Below are 13,607 nucleotides of genomic sequence, written 5' to 3'. Positions count from 1 at the left end.
CAAAGCTCAGGTTAAATTTTGAGATACATCATGCTAGCATTGTTAAGAAATAGAAAGGGTTTGAAATTTTAACCCATCGCCAAGCTAGTACATTAGCCTGCCTCAGTAACATGAATGCCAGGTCAGAGACAAAAGTGTTTGTGGTTTATAGCATAGCAAGAAACAGGAACTTTATCTTAGCATCAGGTTTTCTTTTCCACCAAGTCCCATGGGGATGACATGGAGCGACCCAGGCAGACGTTGCACATGTAGGAGGTCTGTGTCACAAATAAGGAACCCCAAGTTTAGGAAAACCCTGTCTTTAATAAGACTACAAACAAATCTATCCATTATTTGCTTCAAAAAAAAGATATTATCTTTTTTATATTGGACAGTCAAAAGAAATATTAAGAATTTTTAAAAAGAAACCCTGCCGTCCAATGCTATTCATTTTTTTTACTATACTTTAAGTTTTAGGGTACATGTGCACAACGTGCAGGTTAGTTACATATGTATACATGTGCCATGTTGGTGTGCTGCACCCATTAACTCGTCTCTTAACATTAGGTATATCTCCTAATGCTATCCCTCCCCCATCCCCCCACCACACAACAGGCCCTGGTGTGTGATGTTCCCCTTCCTGTGTCCATGTGTTCTCATTGTTCAATTCTCACGTGTGACTAAGAACATGCGGTGTTTGGTTTTTTGTCCTTGCGATAGTTTGCTGAGAATGATGGTTTCCAGCTTCATCCATGTCCCTACAAAAGTCATGAACTCAATTCATTTTTAAAACATCCCTGAAAAGACAGCTCAGAAGACAGGCTGTCAGTGCCTCTGCCTATGACATATAAAAATGCAAGAGACCCATGGAAAACTGTCTTCCAACAGGATATTCCCTCTTAAAGTAAGAAAGCTTCCCAGATAAAAATATAAATGAAACCTTTATGATCTCTGTCTATAATATGCAGAAAGTAATGACAAATTAATGTCTTATATTTTGAATGGCTGCCTCAACAAGATTTTTACCCTACTTTTCTGTTTCTGACATGTGGAAGATCTAGTATTATGAAGATCACTTTATGAAAACATGAAATATTTATTAACCTGTTTTTCAAAGACTTATTTTTTAGAGCAGTTTTATACAGCAAAATTGAGAAGGTCCAGAGATTTCCCATTTACCCCCTGCTCTCCCACACATGCATAGCCTCTCTCATTTTCAACACCCCCCATAAGAGTAGCACATTTGTTACAGTCATTGAACCAACACTAACACTTATCACCCAAAGACCACAGTTTACATTAGGATTCACTGTTGATGTTGTAAATTCTCTGGGTTTAAACAAATGTATGATGACCCGCATCCACCACTGGTGTCCTTTAGAATTGTTTTACTGACCTAAACATCCTTCGTGTGCCACCTATTCATCGCTCTTTCAACCCATGGCAACCACTGATATTTTACTATCTCTAAAATATTATATTTTCCAGAATGTCATATAGTTGGAATCATACAGTATGTAACATTCCATTTGACTTTTTTTACTTAGTTATATGCTTTTAAGATTCCTCCATGAGATACCTGGGTTGTATCTCATTTCTTTTTAGCACTGAATAATATACCATTTGATGAACCTTTTTTATAAACTTTAAGTCAGTATTGCTTGGAGGTGTCTCTTTCCTTTCCATTAATTTGCTGTTTCCCTTTCTCTGTCTCTGTTCGTCTGTCTTGTGATATATTTCCTGACTCATTACAGTACATGAAAATGTAGACATTCACTGGCAGTACCACTATTCCATCAAACTACTAAGTGTCCTGCTGTCCAAGAGGAACCAGACCTGTTTCTCTTCTCTTCTTTCTCTTCTCATCTCTTCTCTTCTCCTCTCCTCTCTTCTCCTTCTCCTCTCCTTTCTTTCTTTCTTTTTTCCTTTCTTTCTTTCTTTCTTCTTTCTTTCTTTCTTTCTTCTTTCTTTCTTTCTTTCTTCTTTCTTTCTTTCTTTCTTTTTCTTTCTCTTTCTTTTTTTTTGACAGAGTCTTGCTCTGTTGCTCAGGCTGGAGTGCACTATCTTGGCTCACTGCAACCTCCACCTCCTGGGTTCCAGCGATTCCCCTGCCACAGCCTCCCAAGTGTCTGTGATTACAGGTGCCTGCCACACGCCTAGCTAATTTTTGTATTTTTAGTAGAGACGGAGTTTCATCATGTTGGCCAGGCTGGTCTGGAATTCCAGACCTGTTTCTTTTTTTTATTATGTATGTATGTATTTATTTATTTATTTATTATTATACTTTGAGTTTTAGGGTACATGTGCACAATGTGCAGGTTAGTTACATATGTATACATGTGCCATGCTGGTGTGCTGCACCCATTAGCTCGTCATTTAATGACCTTGTCCCATATAAAGATGAAGGCTATCCCAGATTTCTGTCTATCACCATTTTTATAACTGATTGTCTGGCCAGGCCCTTCTCCTCTTTGCCTGAGAACCTCTACCTGGATTTCTGTTTCTCTCATTCAGCAATATGTCCAGTTTACCAGGGACAATGGATCTGCTCTGTCTTCTCAGACTGACATAGGTGTAAATCTCTTATTCCTGTCACAGTCTTTATTTCCATTGCAAAATTCCTTGCTTTGACATTCAAATTCTAGAGGGCCCTGTCTCTGTTTTTCTTCTCTTTTTATGCTATATCATCTCTCTTGGTGATCTACATGCTGACAGCCCCCGATGGCATGAACAGAATCTTCTAATCTCCTGGACCCACCAAGGTCCATTTCTACTAATATTCTATCCTGATATCAATTAAAGAGGAGAGACATTATTGCACCTGAAAAGTGAGGGCTTCATGGAGGAGACCATTCATAAGGTGTGCCTTGAATAATCCTTATTTTTTTATGAGAGAGAAGACAGATCATTGTACAGGGTAGAAAGTTGTAAAACTCTTTCTAATCACAAGTTTTAGTATATGTTGGGAAATTGCAGGTTAAGCCATATTTTTGATGTTTCTAAATTATATTTAAACCCCAGTGACTGTGAACTGAAATTCATATACATATTCATGGTAAGGTATGTTAATATATTTCACTGGAAAATATCTAATTACTGTGGAGATTTGAACTCTAGAGATTCTGGAAATTTTAGGAGACTTCCGTGGCTGTACATTCTTCAACATTTATGATTAGAAAAGGCAGACAGCTAAACAATTGGTCTGGTAAATTATTTCAAACAATATGAGGCTGCTAAATCAAGTTGCTTCTCAAAGATTGCTGGAGATGTAACATGGAAGCAAGTATTTAGTTCACAAATAGCCCTATGCAGGAACATGCTTGAAAGGTATTCTCTATTACAAAGATAGAACTTAGAACTTGGAGGCTACTTTATACATTCTTATTAATTATAACCAGTGATAACTCCGTGATTTATGTGTGGAAATGTGAGGAAGGCTTAAGTCATAAAAGATTTAAAAATGCTATTAAAATTGTTTCATATTTAATGGTTAATGACAGGATTACCCGAGAAGCATGAGTAAATATATGAATAAAATTAATGTGGTTTTAATTACTTTCAATGAGGCCACTTCTGATTTGTTACATTACATGAATTCTTGAGATCAAAAGACATGCATGATATTTCCTATTAAATATGAAGAACTTTATTTTTGATGGAGTCTTGCTCTGTCACCAGGCTGGAGTGCAGTGGTGCAATCTCGGCTCACTGGAACCTCCACCTCCTGGGTTCAAGCAATTGCCCTGCCTCAGCCTCCCAAGTAGCTGGGACTACAGGTATCTGCCACCACACCCAGCTAATTTTTGTACTTTAATAGAGATGGAGTTTCCCCATGTTGGGTAGGATGATCTCGAACTCCTGACCTCATGATCCACCCACCTTGGCCTCCCAAAGTGCTGGGATTACAGGCGTGAGCCACCGCACCCAGCCTAAATATGAAGAATTTTATTGTTTTATATCATTCCTGTTAACTAATTTAGAAAAATGGAAATTCTTTAATTTTCTTAGTCTAAGTCAGTTTGCACACTCTTTAATGCTTGGGTTCCTGTAGACCCTTATGTGGATGTCATATCGTAACTAGACATATGCTATTCTACAAACATGGGTAAAATTATATATTTCTTTCTTATAGTCGACAAAAACACATGAATCTCATTGTTGCTGCAGATGACAATCAGACGGCACAGGGTTCTCTGTTTTGGGATGATGGAGAGAGTATAGGTGAGTGCTCATTTTAGTAGATAAATTTAATTGATGTCGTATTCTATCACATTACTTTTATGTTATCTATTATTGTTCTTTGGAAGCTGAGTACAAAGCTATTAATATTATTCAAGGCTAAAAGATTTTACTAAATTCACTGAATCAACTTAAATAGATAAACAATGTCACAAACATTTAAAGACTTCTCTTATCCTAAATATAGTCAATCCCTATGGTAAGTGTCTAGGTAAGAAATTTGTGTGGGCAGAATTATGTATCTATTATCTTTGTACTTCCAGGAGCTAGCACAGTGCTATTCACATAATAGACACTTGGCATATATACAAAGTTAACTTAGCTGAATAACCACATTATTATATGTGCAAAATATTGATACTACAGGGACAAAAAGGGGTGATACTTTTCCTCATTTATCGTAAGGGTCACAGCCAACACCTCTATAACAAAACACAAGTTAACAAGAGAAAAGCATAACAAACATATGTAATGATAGTTTTATGTAAAACAGGAACCTTCAGAATAAAGGCCCAAAGATACAGAGAATGCTCTCAGGCTTCATTCTTAGGGTCAGTGAAACAAGAACTGCCATGTAGAAATGTGATTGGACAAAAAGGGTATAAGCTAATGGAAATAGATTGACTGAGGAAATCTAGTAAGACCTGTCCACATTCTTGTTGGCTTATTAATTGTAACATTTCTTCCTCTCAGGTATGGGGTAAGACCCCTCTGGAAGGAGGTTGTTAACTTCTTCATGGCCAGCTGTTACACAGAAAAGCAGGAAAAGAGAGTAACATTTCTAGGCTTTATAGCTAGCTTTGGGGGAAAAGGATTCTAGTTTCTGTGACTTGCCTTTGGGAAAAGGAATTCTAGTTTCTCTCACTAGAGAATAAGGAGCAAGAGACAGGAGGGCAGGAGAAGGTCAGAGAGAAACTTTGCTTCCAGTGTTGCTTCTGGGACCTTTATTTTGAGAAATCACTTTTTGAGCCCCCAAAATGTACAAGTGGTGCCTCTACAACAAGGAGGTAGTCCAGAAACCAATCTCAAGTAAATTTGATTTCTGTGTTTTTATATCTACTCTTTTGGCTTGTTTGCTTGCTTTTGGCATTAGTATTTAGCATTTTTTTACATGAGGAGATATATTTTAATTTAGATCTAGGCTTATTCCATTCATAACTGTTCCTCAAGACCATACTAAACTTCTAAACTCCTAGCCATGTGAAAAATTCATTAACCGTTGTTATCAGAAACACCTGGGACAGCTTGCTAAGAATGCAGATTATAGGACTCATTCAAGTTTCATTAATTTTAGGAGAAACTCAGAAATCTCCCATAGGAGATTTTTATTCTGTATGTAAACACTGATAGAGGATAGGTTTACTGACCGCCATTTAATAGTGTCAGTACTACTAGATGAGCGTTCTGAACATTTTGTTGACACAAACTTTAATCATAAAAACTGATATCTGTTTGAAGTTGACAGTTCTCTGCAATTTAAATAACTTATCCGAAGATAATAGTTTTTTCATTAATAGCAAAGACATGCATCTTTTATCTTTAAGGTAAATCATAGTTAATATTCTGCAACCATAAGAAATAACCCATTAGTAAATAAGTGTGATAAAGTTGATATAAGAATTATATGCTAGACAGCAAGACTTTTGGGAAAAATAAATCCCTCTTTTTAACATTTTGTGACTTAGAAAGTGAAGATATCAACACAAGTTAGTCCTTTGCTTTTAGAGCTCTGACCTTCATCACCACAATAACTGAGGGTCTGTGAAGTTTTCAGCGTTTCCCTTTGTGTCCAGCAGGAAATTTGCCTACAATTTCCCAGGGGTGTAAAGTTTTAGTATGCAACTTGGGATCTTTGAATCTCATAATTAACAAATTAAGTTAATTCATTTCATCAGTTATGTAGACAAAGCTTCTCTTAGAATTTTCTCCAGCTCCTCCTATCCAACTACAGCATCGATGAAAACATTTGGTGTGGACTTTACCCTATTCAAGTTTCATGGCAGACTTTTTGTAATCACTGGAAAGTACCTGAGCATAATCCAAATATTTCTCTATGATCTCCTCATGCAAGTATAAAAAATTGTTTTTTGCCAATTGGATCTACTTACTTTGTTATGTTTCACAATATCAGTTTATTTGGTATAATTTAGTATAAATATTTTTAAATAGTCCCTTGAAATTTCCTGAGTTAACAGCAAAAACCATATATAGCAAATGCTTATTCTCTGGATTTGTTAGACCAGAATCTCCAAAGAGGTTTTCTCTCACAGCAAACACAACAATCTAGTTGATGGGCATCCAATCTGAAACGATGTCTTTCTTTTAAGCAAATATGTTCAAATTTTGTGATATATTATAATGTGGTAACAAATTATCTTGAAATAATTAAACGTAAATCAAAATGAACTTCTCCTAAAACTTGTTAACATTAAGTAAATTTTAACCATTCTTGATTAATAAAGTTATAGCTTAGTAAAATGTTAATTTTTCTATTTATCTTAATGAAATAGTTATATGTGTGTCCTTGACCAAGATCATATGTGAGATCTTTCTTCCTCTTATTAAAAACAACAAAGCTACCCATATCTTCGTAATAGCTGTCACTTTTGCTTTTTTAACTCAGAATTCTATACTTAAAAGATTGTTCATGAAAACTTAAGTTGTAATTGTATATTTGAAAATAAGAACTAAAATGGTTAAGGAATATTGACACTAATGTGTATTGTAATACATATTAAATTAGCCATACATATATTAGCATACAAAGAAGTCTTAGGCAGAATATCCATTTTAGTATAGGTAAAATCAATAGCAAGTTAATTTTAGTTGGTTAATGAATACAGCCCTGATACGTTTAAGTAGAGAAGAGAATAAAAATATATTGCTTTTTCAATGTTACCCCAATACTTCTTTTATTTGACTCTACTCTGCTCTTTCTATCTTATGTCTGCTTATTTGTTTTTTTACATAAAAACACAATCTTAGAAGTCAAGGAAAACTGGGCTTGATTCCAGACCTTGGCAGTAATTAGCTTGTTTTTTTACTTTTGGCAATTTATTTAACTGCTTTGAAAGTCACTTTACTCTTCCATACAGTGGGAATAATAATAAAATATCTTTTAGAGTAAAGTGATAAAGTATTTAGAATTTGGCAAATAGTAAGCACTTAACAAGTTTTACCTCTAGGATGATCATTAAAATGGGTTTTAAATATGGCAAGATTATACTTTAAACTGGTGATGGTGGCTCATGACTGTAATCTCAGTTCTTTGGGAGGCTAAGGCAGAAGGATCATTTGAGTGTAGGAGTTCAAGACAAACCTGGGCAACATAGGGAGAACCTGCCTCTACAAAATTAAGAAAATAAAAAAGCCAGGCATGGTAGTGCATGCCTGTAGTTCCAGCCACTCAGGAGGCTGAGGTGGGAGGATTGCTTGAGCCCAGGAGGTCCAGGCTGTAGTGAGCCATGATTGTGTTACTGCACTTCAGCTGGGACAATAGAGCCAGACTTTGTCTTAAAAAAATAAAAACTAAAAAATAATGATTATACCTTAAAGAGGTGGCTATAAACCTATATTTTGCCAGTTTAATTTTAGTTGACCTGTAACAATCTCTAACTATTGAATTTGTTTTTTCAAATGACACTAGAATGTGTTGCTACCATGTTCTTTTTTCCTTTATATTATTTTGTCAGTCACTAAGGTGACAAGTAAGTGTCAATTGCTATCATCACTGAATTCTGTTTATTCTTGCATTACTTGTGCACTTCTTGCCACCTTCCCAGTGTTGTGTGTGAAAATGATTTTAAACCTGTTACTGCTTTATCATTACCCCCCCACACACATATACCACCTAGCATGTCTTCTTAGGACCTTACCTGGTGACTCATCCTTCATTTCCAAGGCTCCTTGGATTGTATCTGAATTAGTTAAATCGGCTTAGAGAAAAAATAGGTACATCTTGATACTATTTGCTACTTTTTATACTGGGAAAGAGAAGCAAAGTATACAGGTATTTACTATGGTTCTTCTTTGGAAATAACAATATATCACATTTTTTTTCTCTCTCTACAGACACCTATGAAAGAGACCTATATTTATCTGTACAATTTAATTTAAACCAGGTATGTAAGATTATTTATATGCAATTCTGTTAAGGAATATTTGAAGTTCACAGCTGGGTGGGTGGCTCATGCCTGTAATCCTAGTTCATTGGGAGGCTGACATGGGAGGATTGCTTGAGGCCAGGGGTTCAAGACCTGTCTGGGCAACATAATGGGACCCCCATCTCTATAAAAACATTAGCCAGGTATGGTGGCATGCAACTGTAGTCCCAGCTGCATAGGAGGCTGAGGCTAGAGGGTCACTGGAATCTAGGAGTTCGAGATGGCAGTGAGCCATGACTGCACTATTGCACTCCAGCCTGGCAGTAATGGATTCACCTCCCCTTCTCTTGCATATTTGGTGACTGAATCCAAACTTTCTGAGCCTGGGTGGCAGAGGGAGACCCTGTCTCAATAAAGAGATACATAGGAAAAAAGGAAGAAAATTTGAAGTTTTATTCATGTTTATTATATAAAATACCTTATATCAAATGCACAAATAAACAATTTATTATACTACGAAATACATTTTTGGTTAACCGACATATTTTTAAAGTTTTAATTGCTTTTGCAAATAAAGTGTTTATGTTATTCCTTTTTCTTTATTTATAGACCACCTTAACAAGCACTATATTGAAGAGAGGTTACATAAATAAAAGTGAAACGAGGCTTGGGTCCGTTCATGTATGGGGAAAAGGAACTACTCCTGTCAATGCAGTTACTCTAACGTATAACGGAAATACAAATTCGCTTCCTTTTAATGAAGACAGTACCAACATGGTAAGTAATGTAAGAAAATATTTTTCAAAAGCGTACGTATTTAAAGCATCTACATGGACTTCTTATATCCCTCATCCGTAAGAAACATAATTATGAGTCAATTATGACATTCTTCATATATTCCTTTTCATTAGGCCTCCATATTTATTTCCTTATTATTATCCTTAGTAAACTGTCATACAAATCAATCTAATGACATCTATTTTATTCTTATTATGATACAATCAAAGCAAAATTAACTTAAAACTTTAAATAACTGTTATCCCTATATGATAAAGTGCCTCAGAAAATACTTTTTAAAAATAAGATATCTGCATTTAAACATTGACTATGTCTTGAAAATGTATTTGAAAATTCTTGAAAACTTAATAAAACTGTCAGCACTCATTAATACAGGAGTGTGATACATATGATACAGATAATACACAAGGAATCAGGATTCTTGCGTTAAAGCATCATTGCTGCCAGTATTTAGCTCTTTACTTTGAACAAAAAATTTTAGGCCTATTATTCTATCCAATTGAATAAAAAAAAATGCAAGTAAATGATCAATCTCTTAAGCTCCTTCCAGTTCTAAATTCTGTGAATCTATGGCTTGCAAAGGTGAATTTCAAATACATGTTCTAGAAAACAGCTAACTGTTTTAGGTGTTCATTTTAAGTTTAAGCCTACTTATGCACTACTAAAACTGTGTAAATTTGTGTGCACCCACCCTTAATTGTTTAAACTTGGATGAAAACAAAGAGCCTTTAATCAGTCACTTTAGATGAACTTAAATTCTAAAATTGTCAGATGTTCGACTAACTTGAACCTAAAAAAAATATATATATGCATCTTGGACACAGTCCTAGGTCCTTGTAGGTGTCAGAGGATGTTAGAGTTAAACAGCACCTGAAAGTCTGTTCCATCTTTTTGAAACTCAACATCCATCCTACTGCTACTGCTGTTTTGTTGACAAGTGGGGTTTTCCTTTAATATGGAACTATGTTTTTCTTACTGCTTTTGCATTGCAACTCGCTATTTTTCTTAAAACTATATCAAGGATGGGAAATATAAAATAAAATTTCCCAACTTTGATATATTTAATGTCCTTCCTTGGTAAAATAAAAGTTAATATCTTAGTGCCTTACACTCATATTTTTATTTTTATAATTTGACTGATTTATAAAATTCCAGAATACCTGATCTAGTCCAGTAGTCTTATGTGGCTGACAAAGAAATTAAGTCCCCAAAGAAGGAAATTAATTCCCCAAAACAACTACTCAATAGTTATCAATCACAATTAGAAATCACTTTTTTGCATGGTCCAATGTTCAATCAGATAAAGAAAAGACGGTTTGGCTTAGATAATATCTTACCTTTTATTTACTAAATTACAATGGTGAAAATTAAGCTCACAACTTTTATGGTAAAAATAAAGTAAATAAACAATGCCAAATAAGATATTTTAATATTTTGGGGTGTTATTTCAAGGTTGTTTTGATCAAATATGTAGCATAAAAATGAACCATTAAAAATCATTTTTTTTCTATTCTCTTTAAAAACATTCACAAATAATTTTAAGTGTTGAGAACAAATATTTGACAGTGTTTCATTACCTCAGTGATGAAGAAATATACATTTACTTTAACCAACAACTCTGGGCAGTTCCTTCTAAGTGCATTTAAATAAACTCAGTATTTATGAGTAATCACTGTTTTCCAAGCCTTCATAGATACATAGGAAAGGAAGAGAGGATGGTCAATTTCTTTCTCCACCCTGCTTGTCCTTTAATTTATGCAAGAGATTATTTAATTGCTCTAGCAATATAATTTCAAAAACATTTTTCTAGTAACAATTATGTCCAGCCGATTTATGTAAAAGTATTAAAAGCTATGTGGTGTATTTTTGCTTTCTACATTTAAGTTAAAAAAATAGTTTAGGTTTTGTTACAAGATGGATCTGTTTTAAACCTGTCTAATGAATACTCAATTATTTAACTATTACTTTTTAAATTAATTTATCAAATGTGGTAAATTAATCCAAATGTGCTGTGCTTTAAGGAAGATTAAATTTTATAAAGCCCTTATGAAAGGGCCTGGTATATGGTAGGCAGTAAAGGATTCACCTCCCCTTCTCTTGCGTATTTGATAACTGAATCCAAACTTTCTGAGCTAAAGCACAGAAAATCTTGTCGGTTCATTGGACAAAAAGCAGCAATGGTAAAGTCTCCTGAAATCGTCATATCATAAAACTATGACAGAAGATCATTTGACTACAGCAACTTAATAATCTCCATGATAGAGATAATAATCTCTCTAGAGTCTACTTTAGATTATCTCCAGTGAAATAAAGTAACACATGCAAAATTGAATCATTGGCAATAAATGAAGCATCATAAAATCTTTTTTGATTGAGGTAAAATAACACTTTTAAATCTAAACTTTGGCTGAAAATGACTGGATAATACTTGACAAAGGGATGCATTGAGATTCATGCGGTGCAGTTATAAATAACTCCATATTTCGAAATTATGTGAAAAGTGTAAAGTCATAGAAATCAATAAAATTGGCTGAGGGTTTTGGGTTTTTCAGTATCTTTTGACAGCAACTTCACCTTTCTGAGATTTATTTTAACCTTAGGTAAAATGGATAGGTTGGGTGAAATTGTTGCTGAAATGGTTGCAAACTTTCTGAGAGTAAAAATTTCTCAAGATATAAAAGAAAATAAAGGTATATACTATTTATTAGAAAACTTTTTTTGAAATAGCATTCATGAAAATAAGAAAAATGTGGTTCTGATTAAACAACTAATTATCATTTTAACTTTTTTAGATATTACATATTGATCTCACCACACACAATGTTACTCTAGAAGAACCAATAGAAATCAACTGGTCATGAAGATCACCATCAATTTTAGTTGTCAATGGGAAAAAACACCAGGATTTAAGTTTCACAGCACTTACAACTTTCCCTCTTCACTTGGTTATTGTACTCTACAAAATATAGCTTTCATAAAATCGAAAAGCTATTTTGTAGCATACATCAATGATAATGCTAATTTTATAATAGTAATGTGACTTGGATTCAATTTTAAGGCATATTTAACAAATTTGAATAGCCCTATTTATCCTTGTTAAGTATCAGCTACAATTGTAAACTAGTTACTAAATATGTATGTAAATAGCTAAGATATAATTTAAACGTGATTTTTAAATTAAATAAAATTTTTATGTAATTATAAATTATATACTATATTTTTCTCAACGTTTAGCAGATTTAAGATATGTAACAACAATTATTTGAAGATTTAATTATTTCTTAGTATGTACATTTAATTAGAAAAAGAGAATAAAAAATGTAAGTGTATAAAATGTGCATTTTGTCTTTATTTTCCTAATGGAAATTGTCTTAGCTTGCACTGCTATAACAATTTATCATGGACTGGATGGCTTAAACAACAAACATTTATTTATTATAGTTCTGAAAGCTGGGATGCCTGATATCAAGACATTAGCAGATCCACTGCTGATGGTGGTAGTCTTTATGCCTTACAGACAATTATCTTTTTGTATCCTCATATGGCAGAGAGAGAGGAAGAAAACTCTCTCATGTCTCTTTTTATAAGAGCACTAAGGTGCAGGATACAAAATAAACATGCAAAATTTAGTAGAATATCTATATGCCAATAATGAACTATCTGAAAAAGGAAAACAATCCCATTTACAATAGTCACACACACACATAAAAATCACACCACCACCACCACCAAAAAATCTCTGGGAATAAGTTTACTCAAGCAGGGGTAAAATATGTATAAGGAACACTAGAAAACATTGATGAAAAAAAATTGAGGAAACACAAATAAGTGGAAAGATATCCCATGCTTATAAATTGAATACAAAAATAAGTTAAAATATTCATACTACCCAAAGTGATCTACATATTTGATGCAATCTCTGTCAAAATACTAGTAACTTTCTTCACAGAAATAGATAAAGCATTCCTAAAATTTGTATTGAACCACAATTGACCCAGAATAACCAAAGCAATCTTGTGTAAAAAGAATAAAGCTAGAGGCATTACACTACCTGACTTCAAAATATACTACAATGCAATAGTAACCAAAACAGCATGGTACTGACATTAAAAAAAAAATACACACAGACCAATGGACCAGAATAGAGTCTGGAAATAAATTCGTGCATTTAGAGCCAACTGATCTTTGGCAAAGGCGCCAAGAACACACATTGAGGAAAAGACAGTCTCTTCAGTAAATAGTGGTGGGAACACTGGCTATCCACAGGCAGAAGAATAAAACCAGATTCATATCTTTCAGCATATATAAAAATGAACTCAAAATAATTAAAGACTTAAAGAGTTGAACTATGAAACTACTTGAAGGAAACATAGGAAAAATACTTTATGACATTGGTCTGAGTGAGAAATTTTGGATAGAACCTTCAAAGCACAGCCAATGGGAGCAAAAAGAGACAAATATAATTGTATCAAACTAAAAATTATCTTT

The 13,607-nt window shown here is 33.9% G+C and overlaps 1 protein-coding gene across 2 annotated transcripts in view; it reads left to right on the top strand.

Annotated features, from left to right (window-relative positions):
- SI (sucrase-isomaltase) overlaps nucleotides 1–12,448 on the top strand; it is a 97,245-nt gene extending 84,797 nt beyond the window's left edge. For both annotated transcript variants that reach the window (XM_001159286.5, XM_063806569.1), the window contains 4 exons: nucleotides 4,112–4,200; nucleotides 8,290–8,339; nucleotides 8,931–9,098; nucleotides 11,912–12,448. In XM_001159286.5, coding sequence (XP_001159286.2) covers nucleotides 4,112–4,200; nucleotides 8,290–8,339; nucleotides 8,931–9,098; nucleotides 11,912–11,980 — 376 coding nt within the window. In that variant the 3' untranslated portion in view covers nucleotides 11,981–12,448. The remainder of the gene's footprint in view (nucleotides 1–4,111; nucleotides 4,201–8,289; nucleotides 8,340–8,930; nucleotides 9,099–11,911) is intronic.
- The last annotated feature ends 1,159 nt before the right edge of the window (nucleotides 12,449–13,607 follow it).

Source organism: Pan troglodytes, chromosome 2 (genome assembly GCF_028858775.2).
Source record: "Pan troglodytes isolate AG18354 chromosome 2, NHGRI_mPanTro3-v2.0_pri, whole genome shotgun sequence".
In the NCBI taxonomy this organism is placed as follows: Eukaryota; Metazoa; Chordata; class Mammalia; order Primates; family Hominidae; genus Pan; species Pan troglodytes.
The sequence above is the reverse complement of the archived record's forward strand: the minus strand, read 5'-3'. Positions and strand labels throughout refer to the sequence as shown.